This window comes from Tenrec ecaudatus, chromosome 5, assembly GCF_050624435.1.
Source record: "Tenrec ecaudatus isolate mTenEca1 chromosome 5, mTenEca1.hap1, whole genome shotgun sequence".
Taxonomy (NCBI): domain Eukaryota; kingdom Metazoa; phylum Chordata; class Mammalia; order Afrosoricida; family Tenrecidae; genus Tenrec; species Tenrec ecaudatus.
The window spans coordinates 112,866,755-112,892,075 of record NC_134534.1 but is presented as its reverse complement, the minus strand read 5'-3'; the positions used below and the strand labels follow the sequence as shown (position 1 = coordinate 112,892,075).

Below are 25,321 nucleotides of genomic sequence, written 5' to 3'. Positions count from 1 at the left end.
AGGTGCATATAGTTCTTATTGAGTCTTACTTTAATGCAAGAAGCCCTGGTAGCATAGTGGTTACAAGTTGCGCTATTAACAGAAAGATGAGTAGTTTAAAACTACCAGCTGCTCCGCTACTCCTTTATGGTTACAGTCCAATCCTGCGATGAGCTGCAGACTAGGAGACTTACAGGGGCAGTTCTGCCCTGCCCTGTATGGTCAAATGAATCAGCACTGACTTGATGGCAGTGGAATTGATGGCCCAGGGGGATGACTGGTAGTGTTTTCTAACATAAAATGACAATGATGTCTCTAAGGTGAACCAAAGACACATATAAACCATATGCACAGGAATGGATTTTGGGCTTGCACTTAATTCCAGCCCCAATCCATATGAACAGTTTGTTCTTATGACATGGCCCTTCTTGACGCTTACCTGCATGAAGACTTCACTAAAGTGCGTTTGCAAAGTGTGGTAAAGTAAATGATCCCCAGCTATCAGAAACAGTAGTATGTGTGATCTTAAAACAAGCAGCCAAAAAAATCTCCCCATAAAACAAACAAGCAACCATCTAAGTTAGGCATTAACTAGTCCACATGGAAGAAGCACACCAGCCTGTGTGATCCAAGGATTGTAAATAATATAATCCACATTTAAAGGAGGGCATGACATCAAAGCTTTAATTGTGAACATCTTGTTTGCAAAAGGCTATGGTTGACAGTGGAAGCCCAAAATCCATTATAACGGTTCACACACAGATTTAGCCTCTAGTGAATCTCCTCTGATCATAGTTGAGGGATTTGAATAGCTTTCTTACCCAACAGAGAACACTGTAAAGTCAATTATGGCAGACATGGTTAGATCAAAATGTAATATCATTTGATATCCCTTATGATCCATTTCTATTTATTCTAGTTTTTAATATTTTCTGCTTTTCAGTTGAGGTTTTTATCTATTTCACTTTGTTATTTGTTTTTAATTTTTTTGTACATGAAATCCAGGAGAGGTAAATCTATAGAGACAGTATTGGATTAATGATTCCTTGAGAATATGGCAGGGGAGGTTAGTGGGAAATCAGGAGCTAATAATACAAGAATGAAGAAAATGTTCTAAAACTGATTATGGTGATGATTGTGCAACTCTTCTTGATATGTTTATACTATTGAATTATATGATGTATGCATTATATGCCACTAAAACTGTTGAGGGGAAAAAGAGTTAGTCGGGGAAATCCACAGGGGCAATTCTACCTGTCATATAGGGTCACTATGAGTCAGAATTGACTTGATGGCAGTGAGTTTGGGGTTTGTGTTTTAGTGCAAGAAAAGGCTTGAAGCTGCATATTTGTGATCAAAGGCGATGGTGATGAATTTGTTTTGTATTGGGATTGATTCAATCATTTAACAATGATAGAAAATTTGCATAAACATAAAAAGCATTTTGAAGGCCTGTCTAAATAAGACAGGCTGGATGAACTATCTGGAGGAAAAACAACGGGACCGACAGTTCCGGGGGGACTTGGGATAGGGGGAGGTGGGGGGTAAGGAAGTGATGTTAACTAACCCAGGGACAAGGGAACAACATGGGATCCAAATTGGTGGTGAGGGGGGAGTGGCAGGCCTGGAAGGGAATGATCAAGGGTAAGATTACGTAAAGAAGAGATATAGCGGTAACCCAGGTGGGGAAGGAGCATGGTAGTAGGGCAGGAGGAAGTCAAGGGAGATGGAGGAAAGAGCTAGGAGTCAAAGGGCATTTATAGAGGTCTAGACAAAGACATGTACATGCAAATATATATATGAGGATGGGGAAATAGATCTATGTGTCTATATTTATAGGTTTAGTATTAAAGTGGCGGAAGGACCTTGGGCCTCTATTCAAGCACTCCCTCAATGCATGAATACTTTCTTTTATTAAATTGGCACTCTACGATGCTCACCGTTACTGAAGCTAAAGCGGGTGAACAAGTAAATGTGGTGAAGAAAGCTGATGGTGCCCGGCTATCAAAAGATACAGTGTCTGGGGTCTTAAAGACTTGAAGGTGAACAAGCCCACATGGAAGAAGTACACCAGCCTGTGCAATCACAAGGTGCCATAGGGACCAAGTATAAGGCATCATCCAAATAGATATATGCAGCGTGGAGATATACCATAGTGAATGAAGGGGGAAGTGTAGCGTGGAGACCCAAAGCCCATTTGTCGGCCACTGGAGATCCCCTCACAGAGGGGTTTAGGAGAGGAGATTGGTCAGTTAGGGTACAATGTAGTACCGATGAAGAACACAGCTTTCCCCCAGATCCTGGATGCTTCCTCCCCCCAGCTGCCATGATCCAAATTCTACCTTGCAGGACTGGATAGGGCAGAGGTTGTACACTGGTGCACATGGGAGTTGGAGGCACAGGGAATCCAGGGTGGATGATACCTTCAGGACCAGGGGTGTGAGGGGCGATACTGGGAGAGTAGAGGGTGAGTGGGTTGGAAAGGGGGAACCGATTACAAGGATCCACATGTGACCTCCTTCCTGGGAGATGGACGACAGATAAGGGGGTGAAGGGAGACGCCGGATAGGGAAAGATATGACAAAATAACAATCTATAAATTATCAGGGGCTCATGAGGAAGGGGGTAGCGGGGAGGGAGGGGAAAAATAAAAGGACCTGATGCAAAGAAGTGGAGAACAAATGCTTTGAAAATAATTAGGGCAAAGAGTGTATGGATGTGCTTTGTACAATTGATGTGTATATATATATGTATGGATTGTGATAAGAGTTGTATGAGCCCCTAATAAAATGTAAAAAAAAAAAAAGCATTTTGAGCAGAAACAGCATCTCCCTGCTCAAAGATGGTGGCCTACTTCACTACTTTGAATGTGTGTGGCTCTTGAGAGTCCTACCAATAACCCCATCTCATGTCTCAGCCTCCTGAAAGGGCTCACTATGCTTCCCATTCCAGTCCTTCAACCCACATTTTTTTTCTTGTTCAAGTTACAGTGAGGAACCACCTAAATTGTAAAAATTCAGGTCTGTTCCTATTTCTCTTCCTTCGCCAGGAAGTTTGAAGGCCTAGTAACTTAGGGGCTGCTTGGACCACGTTTTGTTTATACATTTATCTTTGCATTTAGGGTGATTCTACCATTTTTTTATTGTGAAAGTGCTACAGTGAATTGGTTTACAGGTTTCTGTTTGTTTTCCTGCTTTCACTTTTCCATACCTAGATGTGGAGTTGCTTTATCATATGGCAATTTCTATGCTTAACCTTTTCTTTTTTAAAATAGTTTTATTGGTGGTTTATCTACATATAAGACAATTCAGTAGTTCAATTATATTAAGAGGAGTTGTTAATCATTCCCACATCTATGTTTAAACTTTCTTTTAAAATCATTTTATTAGGGGCTCATACAACTCTTACCACAATCCACACATATATCAATTGTGTAAAGTACATTTGTACATTCATTGCCCTCATCCTTCTCAGAACATTTGCTCTCCACCTAAGCCCCCAGTATCAGCTCCTCATTTTTTCCCAACCCTCATGAACCCTTGATAATTTATAAATTATTTTGTCATATATTACACTGTCTGACCTCTTCTTTCACCCACTTTTCTCTTGTCCACCCCCCAGGGAGGAGGTTATATGTAGATCCTTGTAGGATCCCCCTTTCCACTCCACTCTCCCGGTATCCCCACTCTCAGCACTGGTCCTAAAGGGATCATCTGTCCTGGATTCCCCGTGTTTACAGTTTCTACCTGTACCAGTGTACATCCTCTGGTCTAGCCAGATTTGTAAGGGTAGAATTGGGATCATGATAGTGGGGGAGGAGGAAGCATTTAGGAGCTAGAAGAAAGTTGTATGTTTCATTGTTTTTTACTTTGCACCCTCACTGGATCATCTCCTCCTACGACCCTTCTGTAAGGGGATGTCCAGTGGCCTACAAATGGGCTTTCGGTCTCCACTCTGCATTTCCTCCCTCATTTACTCTGATACAATTTTTATGTTCTTTGATGCCTGATACCTGATTCCTTCAATACCTTGTGATCACACAGGCTGGTGTGCTTCTTCCATGTGGGCTTTGTTGCTTCTGAGCTAGATGGCTGCTTGTTTACCTTCAAGCCTTTAAGACCCCAGGCGCTGTATCTTTTGATAGCTGAGCACCATCAGCTTTCTTCGCCAATTTTACTTATGCACCCTTTTGTCTTCAGCGATAGTATCAGGGAGGTGAGCACACAATGATAAGATTTTTGTTCTTTAATGCCTGTAACTGATACCTTTGGCACCTCGTGATCACACACTTGTGTGCTTCTTCCATGTGGGCTTTGTTGCTTCTCAGCTAGATGGCTGCTTGTTTACCTCCAAGCCTTTAAGACCTCAGACGCTATATCTTTTGATAGCTGGGCACCATCAGCTTTCTTCACCACATTTGCTCTATGTTTAAACTTTTGAGGAACTACCAAAATATTTTTTCATAGTGACTGCCCCACTTTACCATCACACTGGCAATAATTAAGATACTAATTGCTCCATATCTTGTCAGCATTTGCTGTTTTCATTTTTGAAATTTTAAATGGTTTTCTTGGCATATAATTCATATACATACAACTTAATCTTTCAGTCATATTAATAAGAGTCATGCAATCATCACCTCATCAATTTCAGAACATTTTTCTTCTTGTACTCATTGTTAGCTCTCCACCCCCTCCTGCCATGCCCCTAGGTAATTATTACTATTTTTTTCCTTGGCTTTAATTTCCAACCCCCAAAACTGTTTTCTTGGGAGCTAATACAAGTATCTTATGATTCCATAGTTCAATCACATCAATCTGTATTGTACAATTGCTACCACAATCAGTTTTAAAACATTCTTTTCCTTCCTGAATTTCTTGATATTAACTCTCTTTACTCTCCCTCCCGCCATCCCCACCAAATCACCACTGCTGATCACCCCTCTCTACCCCTGAAACCCTTCCCCCCCCCCTGAAATCCTTATTTTACTCGCTGTCCTTCATCTGTACATGTACTGAACAACAGAAAAACCTATTAAAAATTGAAGAGGGTCACCACCTGTGTTAGGTCAGACTGACTAGAGAAACAAATTCAATGACACTCGTATATGTGCAAGGAAGACCTTTACATCAAGAAGTTTATATATATATGCTTTATATATCAGGAAAATATCCCAGCCCAGTCCAACTTAAGCCCATAAGTCCCTCTTCAGACTCATGCAATCACATGCAGTGATGCAGAATGCAGGGAGACCACAGGTTGGTAGATGAAGAGTTGTGGTGGTTGTATCCTGGGCCCTGGTAGCAACCAGTGTCAGCCAGCAGGAAGATGAAGGCAGGGAGAGAGTGGGCAGAGAGACAGAGAAGGTTCTCAAGACCTCTTTTTGAGAAGGCCTCCCCTACAAGGAGTCATCATAAGACTGTGACCTGATTGACAGCCTAAACTCCATCCCTACACTTTTATATATCTTCAACTTGACATGAAATTAAGTAACTACCACACCCCCAAACCCAACATGCATTAGAGGTGGAAATCAACTGACAAGTTTTTAACCAGTCACCATATTTACGTTTTGATCTCCTATAGTCATCTCACCAATGCAGTCTGGTAACTGGTTTCTTCCCATACCTCTAGTATGGATAGAAGGAAATCACTGGAGGCTTAGTTCCTGTGAGAATCTCAAAAATGTATCTCGGGCTTCCCCTGTCATCTATAACTTTCTGCAAACAAGAATCTCACAATGTAGCCTCTGATACTATTCCCCCCTTTGCCTTTGGATTATATGATTTACAATCATTCAGTCACTGATATTGGTGTGCATCTTCTATCTGGACTTAGTTGACATCTCACTTAAACAGCTGCTTGTTTGGAAACAAGCCTTTAACACCCCAGATGCTATTTTATCTAATCATAGCCATGTTATTTGTGACACCAGCTATCTTTTGATTATTACATACATAGTGTTTCCCCATCTTCTCATGTCTATTTTAGTTGTGTTTCTTTTTTTGTTAGTTATGTTTCTTGTAAACAGCATAGGTACGCCCAGTAAAACTTGATGTGACTTTAATTGGATTATTTAGTTCATTGTAAAATTTAATTTAATTAGTGTATTTTGACTAAGATCCATCATTGTCCTTTTTACTTAGCCTACCCACTGTTTCCTTTTCTTTATTTTTCTACTTTTTTTCTTTTTGACCAATTGGGAATTTTTCGTTATTTGATTGCTTCTCTGTTAGCTCATAAGTTCTTTTCCCTTCATACCCCAATCCTAGTTGTTAGCCTAGCGAGTATACCACACACCTTTGACCTTTTAAAATAGAATATTACTTGGTACTTTAACCCTCTTCTCAGACAATATAAGGTCCCCAGTCAAAACTTGTATGCCATTGAAGTTAAATATCCTGATTATCTGAATATGAATTTTTACAAATTTGTACAAATTGTATTTATTTTGCATAGCAGTAATACCATGAAACATTAGGTCTTTTTTTCTCACTTAAATATGATTGAACATGTTATGTTCCAAGATTAATGACAATTTCTTGTTTGCATAATTTCCATTTATAAGGTAGAGATTGTTGTTAGAAATTTCTGGATTGGGTATGCTCCATTTTTTTTAGTGGATACCTAAAAAGTTCAAACACACACTCACATAATCATCATACACAATTTAGTCTACTTCAGATTTCTCCATTCTCCTTTCTACCAGGATTAACAGTTGGCTACTCTTGGGACTTGCTTATTCACTAAAAGGCTTTAATTCTGTTGCACCCATTACCACTTTGCATTCGCTTTGCTGTCACCTCTCTGTACAGTTCTTTACCATTCAACTTTGTTGTCTTAGTTTAATTTTTGAGTTTCAGTTATAAAGTTCATACTTTTAAAGACCAACTAATTAAATAGTGTCAGGTTGGCCAACCAACCAGCCATAGTGTGTGGGCCGTTATCTCTGAGCATTTTACTCTTTTGTTGCTGTGTTTGTTGCTACTACTATTCAAAAGTTTTTACCTCTCAGAAAAGGCTATTGTTGTGTTGTAGGTGCCCTCAAATTGCTTCCAACCCACAATGACCCTATGTACAACAGCAGTACAGACTGTCCTGTGCTCACCTAATACTTAACTCTATTTGAGTCCATTGTTGAAGCCACTGTGTCAGTCTGTCTCATTGACAGACAGTCTTCTTGGTTGGCCCTCTGCTTTACTAAGCATGATGTTTTTTTCCAACCTAGATATTTTCTGGCCTAGAAACAATCCTAGATATTTTCAAACACAAGTCTTTGGATAAATGGGTTTTTTTGTTCTTTAAAAGTAATTGTGAAAAAAATTTATGATTTTGGTCATTGTAAAATTTAGTTTTAATCATAATCTATACTTGTACTGAAGTTCTCTGTTTAAAAAATTCTCTTCTACAAAGAATGAAAAAATAATAGAACAACAACTTCTTGTGGATCAACTGAGTGAAGAACTAACAAAACTTAACCTGTCAATGACTTCTTCAGTGAAGGAAACTTGTGGAGATGGGCCAGATGCCAGGATACTTGAAAAGAGACCATTTACTGTACCATTTGATAATCATTTGAGGCATTATATTTATATCCCAGCAAGACCAGATTCCAGGAAGGTAAAGTCCAAACATCAATCTTTTTCTTATTTTTAGGTTTAATACATTTTATATACAAAGTCTCATTGGGTCCCCCCATTTGGGTGAATGTTTAGAGAGCAAATTGGTTTACTCTTCAATGCAATCATGTTTTATTTTATATCCAAGAATTATTATTTTTAATAAAAATGGGTAAACAAGAGAATGTAACCTTTTATTGACATAGTAAGAATTTTTCACTAAATGTGATCTTTTTTTTTTTTTTGGTTTAAAAAAATCATTTTATTGGGGGCTTGTACAATTCTTTTTTTTTTAACAATTTATTGGGGCTCATACAATTCTTATCACAGTTCATACATATACATACATCAATTGTATAAAGCACATCTGTACAGTCTTTGCCCTAATCATTTTTTTTCTCCTCTTTTCTTTTTTTACATTTTATTAGGGACTCATACAACTCTTATCACAATCCATACATATACATACATCAATTGTATAAAGCACATCCATACATTCCCTGCCCCAATCATTCTCAAGGCATTTGCTCTCCACTTAAGCCCCTTGTATCAGGTCCTCATTTTTTTATCCCCTCCCTCCCCTTTCCCCCCTCCCTCATGTGCCCTTGGTAATTTATACATCGTTATTTTGTCATATCTTGCCCTATCCGGAGTCTCCCTTCCCCCCTTCTCTGCTTTCCCTCTCCCAGGGAAGAGGTCACATGTGGATCCTTGTAATCAGTTCCCCCTTTCCAACCCACTCACCCTCCACTCTCCCAGCATCGTCCCTCACACCCTTGGTCCTGAAGGTATCATCCACCCTGGATTCCCTGTACCTCCAGCCCTCATATGTACCAGTGTACAGCCTCTGTCCTATCCAGCCCTGCAAGGTAGAATTCGGATCATGGTAGTTGCGGGGAGGAAGCATTCAGGATCTGGGGGAAAGCTGTGTTCTTCATCGGTACTACCTCGCACCCTACTTAACCCATCTCCTCTCCTATACCCCTCTATGAGGGGATCTCCATTGGCCGACACTTGGGCCTTGGGTCTCCACTCTGCACTTCCCCCTTCATTTAATATGGTATATATATACATATATACATATACATATACACACATATACACATACATACACATACTTATATCTTTTTTTTTTTTTTGCATGATGCCTTATACCTGGTACCTTGGCACCTCGTGATCGCACTGGCCGGTGTGCTCCTTCCATGTGGGCTTTTTTGCTTCTGAGCTAGATGGCCGCTTGTTCACCTTCAAGCTTTTAAGACCCCAGACACTATCTCTTTTGATAGCCGGGCACCATCAGCTTTCTTCACCATGTTTGCTTATGCACCCATTTGTCTTCAGCGATCCTATCATGGAGGTGTGCAGTCATTGATATGATTTTTTGTTCTTTGATGCCTGGTAACTGATCCCTTCGGGACCACTCGATCACCCAGGCTGGTGTGTTCTTCCATGTGGGCTTTGCTGCTTCTGAGCTAGATGGCCGCTTGTTTATCTTCAAGCCTTTAAGACCCCAGTCACTATCTCTTTTGATAGCCGGGCACCATCAGCTTTCTTCACCACATTTACTTGTTCACCCACTTTGGCTCCAGCCGTTGTGTCAGGAGAGTGAGCATCATAGAGTTCCAATTTAATAAAAGAAGGTATTCATGCATTGAGGGAGTGTTTGAGTAGAGGCCCAAGGTCCTTCCACCACCTTAATACTTGACCTATAAATATAGACACATAGATCTATTTCCCCATCCTCCTATATATATTTGCATGTACATGTCTTTGTGTAGACCTCCATGAATGCCCTTTGACTCCTAGCTCTTTCCTCCATCTCCCTTGACTTTCCTCCTGCCCTACTACCATGCTTCGTCGCCACCTGGGCTAGAGTATACCTCTTTTCTAAGCAACCTTACCCTTGATCATTTCCCCCCAGGCCTGCCACTCCCCCTTCTCTACCATTTGGGGTCCCATGTTTTTCCCTTGTCCCTGGGTTTGTTAACACCACTTCCTTACCCCCCCTACCCCCCCACCCCAAGTCCCCCCGGAACTGTCGGTCCCGTTGTTTTTCCTCCAGATAGTTCATCCAGCCTGTCCTATTCAGACAGACCTGTGGAGACACTAACATGCACGAAAACAAGACAGAGGAAAACAAAGCAACAGTATACAACCAGACAACAAAACAACAAAAACAAACCACTGACAAAGAACAGAACAAAACAGTTCACAAGAGAAAAGCTTGTAGTTAGTTCAGGGATCGTTTGCTGGCCCTTAGGAGCGTTTTCCAGTCCAGTCTGTTGGGGCACCACGCCCTGGCCCCAAAGTCCACTTTCCTCATTCCCTGGGGACCTTGCCACTCCATTCCCTTGCTGTTCCGCTGCACTCCCCCAGTGATTTGCCTCGGTGTGGTGGGATCAGGTCAGGTGCAATTCCCACACTGTGTCTCCGGTGCAGTCCCCTGTATCGCCCTTAGTCACTGATTGGCATAATTTCTCATACTGGGGCCAGCCAAATGTGATCTTTTTAAAATCATTTTATTGGGAACTCATACAATTCTTACTAAAATCCATACATCAGTTGAATCAGGCATGTTTGTGCATATGTTGCCCTCATTCTCTTCTAGACATTTACATTATATTGAGCCCTCGGTTCCAACCAGGTAAATCTAATATCTTCATGAAATTTTAATTTTTTTCTTTTAACCACCCTGGACTGAGATGAGGGTGGAGACTATTTTGGTTTGCATTCTATTCCTTATTCTTTCTAAATGACATTTATGTATTATTTGATCTTGTGATATAATCAACATGGAATTTTATTTTTTATTTAATTTTCAATGTATAGTGGGTGATAAACATGTAAAATGAATATGTTCTATAGAAAAACTAAATAGGTTCATGAGTTTTAGCTCATATTTACTAATTTTACGGGTAGAAATTATTTTAGTGAGAACTATGTGATAGCTACAGTTATAGAGTAAGAACTGCTAGAAGAAGTGCTAATATGAGCCACATTATAGACCTAATAGTCAGACATACTTGGATATGAATGGCAGTTCTAGTTTGGCACTTGCAGTACGACTAGGAGTGTGAGAGCCCCAGATTCTTTGGTGATAGGAAGTACCAGGAAGGATGGATTGAGGATGTGCATAATTTGTAGACTCCTGCAGTGCCCAGTTGGTACCTGTCCCATTGTGTTCTCAACACAAGCACATGTGTACTAGATGTCTCAGAATGAACAAGACAGATGCTGTCCTTATATGAATTTTACAGTCTTGAGGAATTGGATTTAAAAATATAAATTATGGTTATTATATTTAATTTATGGTTGGATATATGGTAAAATTTCATAGACTATTTGAGATGAAAGAGAAAGTATTTCCAGGATTCAAATATCATAGTTAAAAATTTAAGAATTATATATATTTATAGTTAATATTTGTCCTCTCTTGGCTACTTGCTCTGAGTCAAAATCAAGTCGATGACACCTAAAACAAGTAGTTATATTTGTTTCTGCCCCTTCTTTTATTTATTAATAATGTTTGTGCTTTGTAGTTATAAAGTGTCACCTATTTCGAGTTTCTTAGCTTCATTTTCTCTCCATATTTTATTAAATGCACACACATACACACATGCACACACTCTTTGGGGGGGATCCAGAGCTCCATGATTCTGTGAGAAGGACAAGGCCCTTTTAGTCTCATCTGTACAAGTCAGACAGTCATGACTGAATAAAGATTTCCACAGTTAGTGTTTCAAAGTAGCCTGAGTTTTCTCTTTGTTTTACCAAAGAAAGGGAAGAGGAGGAAGATACCAAAGGCCATCTCCTGCTCCTCTGTGTGCCCAGGAATCTTCTCTGGCTTAGACTGGTCTCTCTAGCAGATGTGGGCAGGCAGGCTTGCCTGGAGACCCAGTATGGCAGGACTTACAATTCGTTCTACTATTCTGTGGGTCTAAGTGTGGGAAAGGTTTTAAGTTGGATGTCAACACTAGCTAAATTAAGTCCAACAGTTGTATGAGACACCAGTTCATTTTCTCTGAGATTGCTACCTCCTTGGCAGAACTCCAGCTACGGTTTTCTTTTCTCCCCCACTAAGGTTCCTTTCTCTGATATGGAAGAATATTGTTAAGTAGTTTATTTTACACTTTTTATGGGGAATTGAATGACGGTTTACAGAGCATTCAACAAATCATCCACATTTTGTTTCTTTTCACACAGTGCAGTTCCCTCAATGTCACGTCATTGGTCCTGCTTTCTAGCTGTGTTTCCTGTTTCTTTCCTCTGCCTTTTAAACCCTCTGAACTTTGTCCTTGAGTAAATGGCTTGGATCTCAAATGGATGATTACTCTAAGGTGTCCATATCGTATAAGTGGCTCTGATATTTTATTATAGTGAAAATAGTGAGATGTTTCCCCAACTTAAGATAATACTCAAGAAAAGGGGCAAAATGGCTTAATCGTTTCCAAAATTATTGATTACAGAGAGATTGATACTATTTATCAGTATTTAAAACTTTGATATCTATTGAAGAGAAAGAATGAGAAGTCTTTTCCAATGACAAGTTTTTCCATGAAAAACAAGCGTTTTCCATTGATCTTACTTATCTTTAAATTTTGTTATATATTTATTATGTTTATGTATAAACTTTAATTTCTACCATTTCTCAACTTATAGCATATCATGAATATTTGGCAGTCCATAAATACTGCATATTATATCATAATTTTCAATGGCTACCTAATAGTAGTGGTTACATGTTGAACTGCTAACTGCAAGATGAACAGTTCAAAACCACTAGCTGCTCTGAGAGAGAAAGACAGGTGTTCTACTCCTGTAAAGAGTTAATAGTCTCAGAAAGTCATATAGACAGTTCTACCCTGTCTTACAGTGTTGCTATTAGTTGGCATTGACTCAATGGCAGTGAGTTTTGGTTTTGGACCTAATATTTGATCCTAAGGAAACACTATTGTAGAAGGAGTAAAAATAGCTCTGAATTTCTCCCTGTGGTGAAATTTGGATAAATGGGGAGTAGCAGCAACATGATGGTGCTCCAGGTTTCTGATCTGGGAAGAATGATACAGGGAACAGTTGTCCCATCAGGGAGGTGGAGGGATTCTGGATGCAGGGTTTGCTCTCTCTGCACTATTCTGTGGATGGGCTTGCACACTTTTGGGGCAATGCCGGCGCTCTTTTTAAGATGATGCTTTCACAGAGCCATGTCTTTGGTTTCATTTATACATGCTGTTTTCCATGAAGCTGTCACTGAAGACAGATGAGCTTTCTAGAAGAGGACTAGATATATAGATTCTTGGGGAAATTGTGATGTGCAATAGTATTCTTAAAAAAAACATTTTATTGTGAATTTGGTCTACAGAGAAAAGTAGATAGTCAGTTTTACATTAAACACTCCATCAGACCTCCCATAGTCTTGCCTATTTCCATAATTTTTTGTCTTTCTCTTTGGATATTGTCTTTCCCTTCATCCAAGTTAACCCTTGTTTACCTTCTATATTGTGGCCTTGGTGATAGAAACAAAGTTGGAAATTGCATGACAGAATTTTGTAGGACCAACAACTTCTTCATTGCAAATATCTTGTTCAGCAACATAAATAGCAGCTGCACACACACATGACTTATGACAGGTGTAATACACAGAAATCAAATTGACTACATCTTTGGGAAGAGGCAATAGAGAAGTTCAACATCTGCAGCAAGAACTAGGCCAGGAGCTGATTTGGAACAAATCATAAACCGCTCCTATGTTACAAGTTCAGGTTGAAGTTGAAAAAAATTAAAACAAATCCACCAGAGCCAAAATATGACTTTGAGCATATTGCACCTAAATTTTGAGAACATTTCAAGAACTTATTTGACACATTGAACATTGTGTTAGTCTGGGTAAACTATGGAAACAAATCCACAGAAAAACGTGTGTGTGTGTTTACATAAAGGGCAAGTATACATTAAGAAAGTATCCCAACCCAGTGATGTCCAAGCCCATAAGTCCAACATTAGCCCATATGTCCAGCACTGATCTACAAAGTCCTCCTCCACTTCACAAAACACACGCAATGATTCCGACTGCAGAAGGAAAGCTGAATCAGTGAATGTACATCTCAGCGTTGGCAGGGATCTCCACAAAAAGGCTGCTCCTGCAACCAGGGCTGCATCAGGATATGTCCATGTGGCTTCTCAGGGATGTCTTGCAGGAAATGAGCCTTGCCAGCTGGAGCAGGGAACTGGCAAAGGCAGCCACACCCTGGTCTGACCATCAGAAAGCAAGCTACCTGAGAACTACAAGGGCGAGGCTGACCGAGCCATTTATCTCTCTGCCCTTCAATTAATCCCACATGTGTTTATCGCCCAGGTTGGCACAATAAACCTTAACTATCACAAACATTAATGATAGAAGGTCTGACAAGCTGTGGGATGACATCAAGAATATCATATTAAGTAAATAGTTATTAAAAAGGAAAGAAAAGACCAAAATGGATGTCAAAAGACTCTGAAACTTGCTCTTGGATATAGAGTGGCTATTGCAGTGGTTCACCACCTTCCTAAAGCCACAACCCTTCAGACAGTCCCTCATGTGGTGGTGACCCCCAACCATACAATTTATTTTCATTGCTACTTCATAACTGTCATTTTGCTACTGTTATGAATCGTAATGTAAATATCTGATATGCAGGATATATTTTCATTGTTACAAATTGAACATAATTAAAGCATAGTGATTGATCACAAAAACAATATGTAACTATATATTGTGAAATATTTATTTCTAATTACAAATAAATGAAATTTTGTCTTGAAGCATGGTATAGCATGGGTAATAGTCTTCATGCCGGGTACTTGTATGTGGGTGTAACTGCATGTATGCAGACCTGTGTGGAGACGGATAGAGGAGCGGTTTCTCGGTTCCTAAGACCATTGGAAATATGATCCAGAACTGATGGTACTAAAGAAAGAAGTCTAAGCTATTCTGAAGGCATTATTGAAAAACAAGGCTCCAGGAGCTGATGCCAAGGGCTCAAGTAGAAAGAAAATGTTTTGAGAATGATGATGGCAACAAATATGCTTGACACAATGGATGAACATATGGATAGTGATAAGAGTTGCACGAGCCCCAATAAAATGATTTAAAAGAAAAAGGAAAACAAGGTTCCAGGAATTTATGGAATACCAATTAAAATTCAGAAGAAGACAGGGCTAGAGGGATATCATTGTTGAAGCCAGATGACTTTTGCTTGAAAGGAAATACCAGAAAGATATCTACTTGCATTTTATTGACTATGTAAAATTATATGAATGTATGGATTATAACAGACTACGGATCACATTAAGAAGAATGGGAATTCCAGAACATTTCATTGTGTTCATGTGGAATCTATACACAGATTAAAAGCCATTGTTCAAACAGAACAGGGAAATACTGCCTGGTTTAAAATCAGGAGAGGTTTGTATCAGTTTATTCTTTAACCACCTTCCTTCAATCTGTACTTTGAACAAATAATCCAAGAAGCAGGACTATATGAAAAATAAGACTTCAGGATTAGAGGAAGGCTTATTAACAACTTCCAATATATAGATAAGACATTCTTGCTTGCTGAAACCTAGGACATCTTGAAGCACTTGCTGGTGAAGACAGGACTATAGCCTTCAGTATTGGTTAGAACTCCAGTATAAGAACTAAAACCCCCACAATGTGACCAATAGTGCCATGATAAACAGAGAAAAGATTGAAGTCAAGGATTTCATTTTGCTTGAATCCATAATTAATGTTCATGGAGGCAGCAATCAAGAAATTAAAGTAGTCCACTGGGAAAATCTGCACAAGATTTTTTTAAAGTGTTGATGAGCAAGGATGTCATTTTTGAGACCTAAAGTGTGTGTGATCCAAGCCAAAATATTTTCAATTGCTTCATATTAATTTGAAAACTGGATAATGAATAACGACCAAAGAAAAATGGGTACATTTGAATTATGTTGGCAGAGGATATTGAAACTACTATGGATTGCCAGAAAAACAAATTTGTCTTGGAAGAAATATAGCCAGAATGCACCTTAGAAGCAAGGATAGCAAATACTTCATCTCACACACTTGGCACATGTTATCAGGACACTGGTTGCTGGGGGAAAAAAATCAGTCATGCTTAGTAATGTGGAAGGTCAGTGAAAAAGAAGGCCCTCAAGGAGATGGATTGACACGGCCTGCAGCAGTGAGTTCAGCACAATTGTGAGGATGGTGTGGGAGCAGGCAGTATATTGTTCTGTTGTACATGGGGTTGCGATGAGTCTGAACTGACTCGATTGCCCCTAACAACCCTCTAGCAGGTGATCTCCCTTCTCTCCTTTCCCTCCCACTGCTGGTAACCATCAGCGTTGGTTTCTTTGTGTGAAAACCTTTTCATGACTTTTTCTAACTGTGATTTCAGGCAATGTGTGTCTTTTTGTGATTGACTAATTTTATTCAGCATAATGAGGCACGGTAAGATTTTGAAATGAATTTTGACTTTCGGGGGGCCATATTGTCAGTGGAAAGTTATTTTAAAGGACATATCTAGTAACTTCTTAAAACATTTTGGGAAATAAGATAAGCCGAGAAATTTTAAAAATCACAATTTTTTGTTATTGGGTGGGGGAATTATTTACAAGGTCTACACAAGTCCTATGTGCTCTCTGGATCGGATAGCTGCTGGATTTCGAACACGCAGTCAGATGCTGTTGGGTCACTTAGAAGAACAAGATGAAGTCCTCCACTGCCAATTTTCTGATAATAGTGAGGATGAAGAAGTAGAAGGCCAGGAGAAATCTGGAATTAGGTATGTTAAATGGACTTATATTATAATTTCATGATTCAATGAAGATCTACAAGAGGAGCAAAAAAATTATGGAAAGATGGAACAGAAAAATAGTGGAATTTTCCCAGGTTTTTGAAGCCCTCTTATACAGGTAAAGGTTTTTTTCATTGTAATAGGTAGATCTTTCCCATGTAATGTTAAGAGTAGGTAGGTTTTGCTGAATATACATTGACGTAATATGTTATGAAGCCAATGTTTGAACATAGTCATCAGTCTTATAATTTAACAACACTTTGCTTTCAGACCTTTTAGAGTTGTTGGATTCTAATTTTCAGAGGGATGTTTTTGCATTTTTGATTCTGCTGTTACCATAAGCAACAAAAATTACATTTTCCACCAAATCTTTTTATTTTGAAGAGTATTGGTAAAATTCTGTTCATTTTATATAATACTTAAAAGAACATTACTGTCACTCTTGGGGAAACTAATTTAAGGGTATATTAGAAAAAGCTAACAAACAAGTTGTCTTTGCTCTTCACTTTTTTCCTTTCTTTTTGTTAAAGACAACGTAGAAGTCTCCCAGTGATTCAAAAGCTAAGCCCTGTTTCTTCTCTTATTGAATTGAATGACACTCAGGGTCGAACACACAAGTCGACTTTGACAAATGAAGGTACAGAAATTTGAATAATTTATATCAAACGTTTATATGGTCAGTAATTTAAGAAACATCTAGGAGTTCTCCAAGTTTAGTGTTTGCTATGAGGGCTTTCTTGGTTAGAGGAATCTTTATTATGTTGTCTGCTTAACTTCTGGTTTTGAATTTTTCAATCTTCCTACTTCATTAGAAGTATTTTTCACTTTAGACTAGTCTGTTCTGGGTAGACTTAGAGGCTAACTCTCAGAATAGGGATTTTACATTCAAGCCTGAGTTGAAAGGCATTTGATTACTTTAGAGTAACCGGCATAAATAATCTACTAAGGTGTCTACTACTTCATTTACATATATATGCTTGTTTATGTACCTTCATATTTATTTTAAAACTTTTTACTCTACATTTTACACACCTCACATGTATTGGGCATTAGAGTTTACTGGGGACTTGTAATGCCCTACTACACAATTGAGAATTTTTGTACATAAAATAATGGCATCAAAAAACGTGTATGTTAAAAAAGGGAATATTCAAATGTTGTAAAGGATGCAGATGGAAACAGAACAAAATGCACAGAAATTTTAAAAGCTCTCCCTCCCCTGATCCTGCTCTCTAAAGGTAGCTACTGTGTCTAAATTAAACTTTAAATAAATATGTAGCAAAAACTATAGGATTGTAGGAAATTTTAACTCATCATTCTTGGTACATAAGTGGTTAAACCACAAAAAAAGAATAAGGGTATATAAAATGTAAACTTGGCAAGTCTTATCCTATGAAGGTCGAGAACATCTTTTTTAAGAGCTTATAATAAATTGACTATATATCATGTCCAATACAGTTAAAATAAATGTCAAAATGTAGAAATCTTAGATCAGTGTAATATGGTAATTTTTCTTGAACTGTTTGTTACTGGTCTGCAGCAACCAGGTAAGAAACTCAGGCAGAAGGTAAATCAGCCACTACTTCATGAAGAAAGTCTTGCTGTGAAACCTCAACTCAATGTGAGCTAAACTAAAATAATATGTTTAGTGACATTGAGAATTTACATTTTACAGAAGGTAACAAACAGTAACGAACATTATCACACACTGAGCAGCATGGTACAGGCTCTATTCTCCAATCACAATAAAACTGAAAATAAGAACTAAGCCAATCCTCTATTCACTGGCAGATGTCACTGGAGATTTTTATATATCTTGCAAATTAGGTCAAGTTAAAGCAAAATTCAAACTACAGACTATCTTAAGATGTTGAATGAGGAGTCCCTGGGTGACATGGATTAGAGGCATGTTGGAAGACCTAGTGATAATGTTACATCTTTGAAACCCCTGTGATGACAGTTCTACTCTGAAGCACATGGGATCAACAAGTGTCTCAGCTGGATGGCAACTAACAACATATTTTATCTTTAGAGCCAATGCTCTCTTTTCTTTCCTCCAAATCATTTCATTGGAAACTAATACAGTTATCATATCATTCCATAGTTCAATCACATCAAGCAGTACAATTGCTACCAGTTTCAAAAACATTTTTCCTTCTTGACATGAGTTCCCATTAACCCCCTTTCCCCTCACTGTAACTAGCACACTCCACGAACTGTTAAAACCACAAAAATACAGTGAAAACTATGTCCCAGAATCTATAGTATATGACTAAGTATATATATGTATATGTATATACACACACATACTTTTAAGGAAAGGAAAGCTCTACTGTAAGCTCAAAACCAGCCTTAATTACTGTGTATTTTCCCTGCCCTTTTCTGCTCTCTTTAGCTGTCTTTTGTGTCTGCTTTCCTTTTGTAACTGTTTCTGTTGAATAGAGTGAAGATGACAGGCCCTCTGCTTCCATAAAGATAATAGCCTTGGAAACCCTGTGGGGTAGCTCTACTTTGTCCTGTAGGGTCACTGTGACTCGAAATTGGCTTGATGGCAATGGGATTGTTTGGGTTTGTTGTCTGTTGAATATTATAAGAGCATTTCGTTTTCTCTTTCTCTTTTTTTTAATGTGAAAGATGCAAAGATTGATTGTCTTCGGGAAAGTCAAGAGTTAAATTTGCAAAAATTAAGGAAGTCTGAACTCTTACTCACTGAAGCTAAGCAAAAAATGAGAGAACTCACAATTAACATCAAGATGAAGGAAGATCTTATTAAAGAACTGATGAAAACAGGTAACAGTAACCTATCAACCAGATCTTAGAAGAAGCAAGGAATTTTAAAATTGCTTCTGATGTTACATTTACTTTGGTTTTTGATGCTTAGGCCTGCCCATTGTAGCTTGGAATTTGGTATATATCAGGGTGTATCTTAGAGCCAATATATGGGAAATTAGTTATCAAAAAAACCTTTTATACTTTGATTTTATTTATGAGTTGTTTTAACCAAGTGAACTTAAACTATTTTGTTCTAGAATGAGTTAGCCAGTTTAGTTCAGGGACAGTTGACTCTTAAAGGCAATTCCACTTCAAAGTTTTTAAGGTCAGTAGTTGAGTTTAGAATGAAGAGAGATATAGAAATATGTATATGACTCATCCTTCAGTTTGCCACACTGTGGTGGCTTATGTGTTGCCGTGATGCTGGAAGCTCTGTCATTAGTGTTTCAAATATAAGCAGGGTAACCCATGGTGAATAGGTTTCAGCAGACTTCCCCTACTAAGACTAGGAAGAAGGAATAAGGCATTTACTTCTGAAGGATTAGCCACCGAAAGCCTTAAGACTAGCAAAGGAACATTTCTGATGAAGTGCTAGAAGATGAGTCCCTCAGGTTGGAAGGCACTAAAAATTAATCTAGAGAGGGGCTGTGGGAGGAAGACCATGCTTTCTGTTCTCATAAAGATTTACAGGGACAGTTCTACTCTGTGAGTCAGCATTAACTTGGTGGCAGTTTGAGGGTTTTTTTTTTTTGTTTTATGTTTAATAATTTTACTGGGGGCTCTTACAGCTCTTATAATAACCCATACATTCATTGTGTCAAGCACATTTGTACATATGTGGACATCATCCTTTTCAAAACATTTTCTTTCTACTTAAGCCCTTGGTATCAGCTCCTCAATTTTTTTCCTCCTTCTCCCAACTTCCTATGCTCATGAATTATATAAATTATTATTTTCATATCTTACACTGTCCGTCGTCTCCCGACACCCATGTTTCTGTTTTCGGCACCTTGGGTTGGAATGGGGAGGTAAATACATTCATCATTGCAATCAGTTCTCCCTTTCTCCCCCTACCTTTCCCCTACCCTTATGGTATCATTATTCCCATTATTGTACCTGCGGGGCTTATCTGTCTTGGATTCCATGTGTCGAGAGCCCTTATCTGTACCAGTGTATATGCTCTGGTCTAGCTGGACTTGTAAAGTAGAACTGAGGTCATGATAGTGGGGGCAGGGGGGCTGAGGAAGCATGGTAAATTAGTTTGAGGTTTTATGAAGGAAGAGCCTACTTCCTTAGAGCAGAGTCAACTTTAATGATGTGCCTGGAACAACTGATGTACCTGAACCTTCATTTACTGTGAGGCATGAGTGAAATGAGAAGAGACAACTATGGACATCCACTAATAATCATAATGTGGAATGTACAAAATAGGAATCTAAAAAAATTGGAAGTTGTTATAAAATTAAATGGAATCCATAAAGATTTCTATCCTAAGCATTAGTGAGCTGAAATGGACTGGTATTGGTCTCTTCGAATCAGCCAATCATAGGGTTTACTGTGTCAGGGATGATAATGGAAGAGGAACGGTGCCACATATATTGTCAAGAATATTTCAATTTATCTTGAAGTTCTATGCTGGGATTGGATAATATATGTACACGTACAGGGAAAATCAGCTAATACAACTGCTATTCAAATTTATGCACCAACCGCTAAAGGCAATGATAAAGAGGTTGAAAAAATTTTCAACTTCTTGAGTCTGAAATTGGTCAAATATGCAATCAAAATGCATTGATAATCACTGGTGATTGTAAAATGAAATTGCAAACAGAAGAAGGATTAGTAGCTCGTCTTTGGCTTTGGTGACGGAATGAAGCTTGAGATTGCATGATAGAATTTTAACAAGCCAATAACTTATTCATTGCAAATACATTTTTTGACAACATAATGGCAACTAACCACTGGACGTCACCAGATGGAATACAAAGGGATCAAAGCAACTACATTTGTGGAAAGGTAAAATGGAATAGATCAATATCATCATGCAGGACACTATGGAACAGTCCTTGAAAGTGCGTAAATGCATCTTAGCATTTCACATATCTTCACACAAGAACTAAAATATGTATATCCTACCTGAATTCTGAGACCATCTCAATAATAGATTTGATGTCTTGAACACTAATGACAGAAGACCTGACAAGATGTGGAATGATGCCTGACAAGATGTGGATTATACAGAAAAAAAACAAAAAGTCATTCAAATAAGAAAAAATAAAAGACCAAAGTGGATGTCAGAAGAGAGAAACTAAAGTGAACAGAAGAAATTAAGTAAAAGAGCTCAACAGAAAAATTTATAGGACAACTTGAGAAGATACAGTATAATATTAAAACGAACTGTGAAAAGACTGGAATTGGAAAACCAAAATGTAAGGACATGGTTAGAAATAAAGGAAAAAAATCAAGTTTTTCCAAGGGCTGTAAATAATAAAATCCAAATCCGAAGGAACAAATGGTATCAGAGCTTAAATTGTGAACAACCTGGTTCGTAGAAGGCTATGGATGACAGTGGAAGCCCAAAATCCATTTGCAGGGTTCCCAAGCTGCTGGTGAATCGCTCTTACCATATCTGAGGGCTATGAATAGCCAGTGTTGTAGCAATTATAGTAGATCTACTACTACTCACTGCCGTTCAGTTGATGCCAACTTATAGCACCCCAAAGGTCAGAATAGAACTGCCTCTTAGGGTTTTCGAGACTGTAACTCCTTTTTAAAAAATCATTTTATTAGGGGCTCATATAATTCTTACCACAATCCCTACATCCATCCATTGTGTCAAGCACATTTGTACATTTGTTGCCATCATCATTCTCAAAACATTTTCTTTCTGCTTAAGCCCTTGGCATCAGCTCCTCGTTTTTTCTCCCCCCTCCCTCATGAACCCTTGATAATTTATAAATTACTGTTGTTTTGTCACATCTTACACTGTCTGATGTCTCCCTTCACCCACTTGTCTGTTGTCTGTCCCCCAGAGAGGAGTTTATATCCACCCTCGAGATATCACCACTCTTGCCACTGGTCCTGAGGGATTCATCTGTCCTGGATTCCCTATGTTTCCAGTTCCTATCTATACCAGTGTACATCTTCTGGTCTAGCTGGATTTGTGAGGTAGAAGTGGGATCATGATAGTAGGGGAAGGAAGCATTTAAGAATTAGAGGAAAGTTGTATGTATCATCATTGCTACACTGCACCCTGACTGCTCATCTCCTTTCCGTGACCCTCCTGTAAGGGGATATCCACTTGCCCACAGATGGGCTTTGGGTCCCCAATCTGCACTCCCCTGCATTCACAATGATATGATTTTTTTGTTCCTTGATGCCTGATACCCAATCCCTTCGATGCCTCATGATCACACAGGCAGGTGTGCTTCTTCTATGTGGGCTTTGTTGCTTCTAAGCTAGATGGCCGTTTGTTTACCTGAGACTGTAACTCTCTACAGGAGTAGGAAGCTGGTGGTTTCAAACTGCAAACCTTGTATGTGGATCACAGCCCATAACTGATAGGCCCCAAGGCTTTTATAGTAGACATAGTTAAGTTAACATGTAACATCTTCTTGGATCCCCCTTTGATCTACTTAAAAGTTAAAAAAAAAAAAGAAGGGATAATGTGGATTAAGCTTCCAGTGAATTTCCTTTGAAAATAGACCAAGGATTTGAGTAGCCTAGCTGTCTTTCAGAGTGTATTGGAAAATGGATTATGCAGATGTAACTAGGTTAAACACTTTACCATTTGATTTCTCTTTTTACCCATTTTTAATAATTTCTACTTTCTTTTTATTGAGGTTTTTCTCTTATTTTGTTGTTGTTAGCTTTTTTATTTGTTTGTTTATGGGTATGTCCAAGATGGGTGAATCAATAGAGACAGTAACTGAAATCATGGTTTCTTGGAGGCATGGCATGGAAGGTTGGGAGGAAATGGGAAGCTAATAACAAGGAATAAAAATATATATATAAATTGATATGGTAATGATAGTACAACTTTTTTTTCTTTTTTTGTGAATGTGTGAGAGAGTGCGTGTGTGAGAGAGTGATAGAATGAGTGATTTAGTGAGTGAGTGTGTGAGAGAGTGAGTGAGTGAGTGTGTGAGAGAGTGGGTGAGTGAGTGTGTGAATGAGTGAGTGAATGAGTGAGAGTGAGTGTGTGAGTGAGAGTACATGAGTGTAAGTGAGTGAGAGGGTGGGTGAGAGTGAGTGAGTGAGTGAGAGAATGAGTATGTGAATAAATGACAGTGTGAGTGAGAGTGTGTGTGAGTGAGTGAAAAGTGAGTGAAAGCTTCTCTTTTTTCTTAACTCTACTTGATATGATGAAACTATTGAAATGCATGATATGTGGATTTTGTCCCAATCAAATGCGTAACCCTCTACCACCACCACCCAAAAAACTAATTTGAAAGTATAAAGATGATGCCTCTATTAATAAAAATATTTATAAATATAAGAAAAATCAAACTTTGAGTTGCAATATTGAAGGATTCTTTATGTAAAATATTGAACAATACAGAAATATCAAAAGAAGGTGGAAAGACTACACACAGTCACTATCTCAAAAAGAATGACTAGTCATGGTCAACCACTTTAAGAGGTAGCATAGGATCAGGGACCATTGATATTGAAAGAAAAAGTCTAAGTTGAAATGAAGGTATTAGTGAAAAACAAGGCTCCAAGGATTGGCAGTATCAATGGAAACATTCCAAAAAACTGATGCAGTGCTTAAAGCACTCTCTAATTTATGCCCAGAAATATAGACAACAATTACCTGGTCAAATGACCGGAAGAGATCATATTTGTGCCCTTTCCAGAGAAAGGTGACCCAACAGAATGTGTAAATTATTGAACAGTATCAGTATCAAATGGAAATAAAATTTTGCTGACGATAACTTAAAAAACATTTCAAGCTAGATTCTTAATAGTACACGGAATGAGGAATACCGTACCAAGCTCAGATGGAACTTGGCTGACTGTGTGGAACATAATAAACTATGGATGACACTGGAAAGAATTCCAGAGCACATACTTTCTGCTCCCACAGAACCTGTACAGACGAAGTTGTGTGAACAGAACAAGGGAATGCTGCGTGGTTTAAAATCAGGAGAGGTCTGTGTCAGTAATGTATATTTTCACCATCCGTACTTAATTGTACTGTACAAATAACGAGAAGCTGGAGTATATGAAGAAGATTGAGGCATAACGATCGGAGGAAGACTTAATAATATGTGATATGCAGATGGCAAAATCTAGCTTACTGAAAGTGGATTATTTAAAGCGCTTACTAAGGAAGATCAAAGATTGCAGTCTTCAGTAGAGATTACAATGCCATTTAAAGAAAATAAAAATCCTTACAACTGGACTATAGGCAAGATCATAGTAAATCGAGAAAAGAAGCAGACAAGGAGTTCATCTTCCTTGGAGTTGCAATCGATGCTCATAGAAGCAGCAGTCAAAAAAAATATATTTTGGGCAAATCTGCACAAGATTTCTTTAAAGTGTTATAAAGCCAAGATGTAACTTTAAAGACTACGGTACAACAATTGACGCAATAGAAAGTAAATGTTTAGAAAATAATCATGGCAACATATGTACAATTATGCTTGATACAGTTGATGTATAGATTGTTAAAAGAGCTGTAGGAGCCCACAGTAAGTGATCTTTTAAGAAAAAAAATTTTATTGACATAATTTACATACCATACATTTCAAAATGTTGATCATATTAAAAAGAATTATGTATCACCACAATTTTTAGATTTCTTTTTTTTGAGTTCTCAACATTTTAATACACTGTCAAGGATACTAAAAATTAGCATTGTCAACAAGTATTAAATATTAGAAAGCAAGAAAATATTTTCTCTCTCCCCTTGGAGTAGTCCCATTCCTACGTAGGCTAGTTAAATTAGATAATAGTTTGAGGTGCTGCTCTACTGGTTCTTCAAAAGAAATATTTTTTCTAATTGTATTAGATATATAAAAGTTGTATTGTTTTTCTTAGGTCCTACACATGGGAACCCTCTGCACAACAGAATGAGACACTGCATGGTCCTGTGCCAGCCTCACGGTTGTTCCCACACCTTAGCCC

The 25,321-nt window shown here is 38.3% G+C and overlaps 1 protein-coding gene across 6 annotated transcripts in view; it reads left to right on the top strand.

Annotated features, from left to right (window-relative positions):
- KIF27 (kinesin family member 27) overlaps nucleotides 1-25,321 on the top strand; it is a 120,211-nt gene that overhangs the window by 39,561 nt on the left and 55,329 nt on the right. For 4 of the 6 annotated variants that reach the window (XM_075549838.1, XM_075549839.1, XM_075549834.1 and 1 more), the window contains 4 exons: nucleotides 7,393-7,599; nucleotides 16,239-16,405; nucleotides 16,948-17,054; nucleotides 19,052-19,207. In XM_075549838.1, coding sequence (XP_075405953.1) covers nucleotides 7,393-7,599; nucleotides 16,239-16,405; nucleotides 16,948-17,054; nucleotides 19,052-19,207 — 637 coding nt within the window. The remainder of the gene's footprint in view (nucleotides 1-7,392; nucleotides 7,600-16,238; nucleotides 16,406-16,947; nucleotides 17,055-19,051; nucleotides 19,208-25,321) is intronic. The other 2 variants (XM_075549837.1, XM_075549836.1) reach the window with 1 other exon arrangement.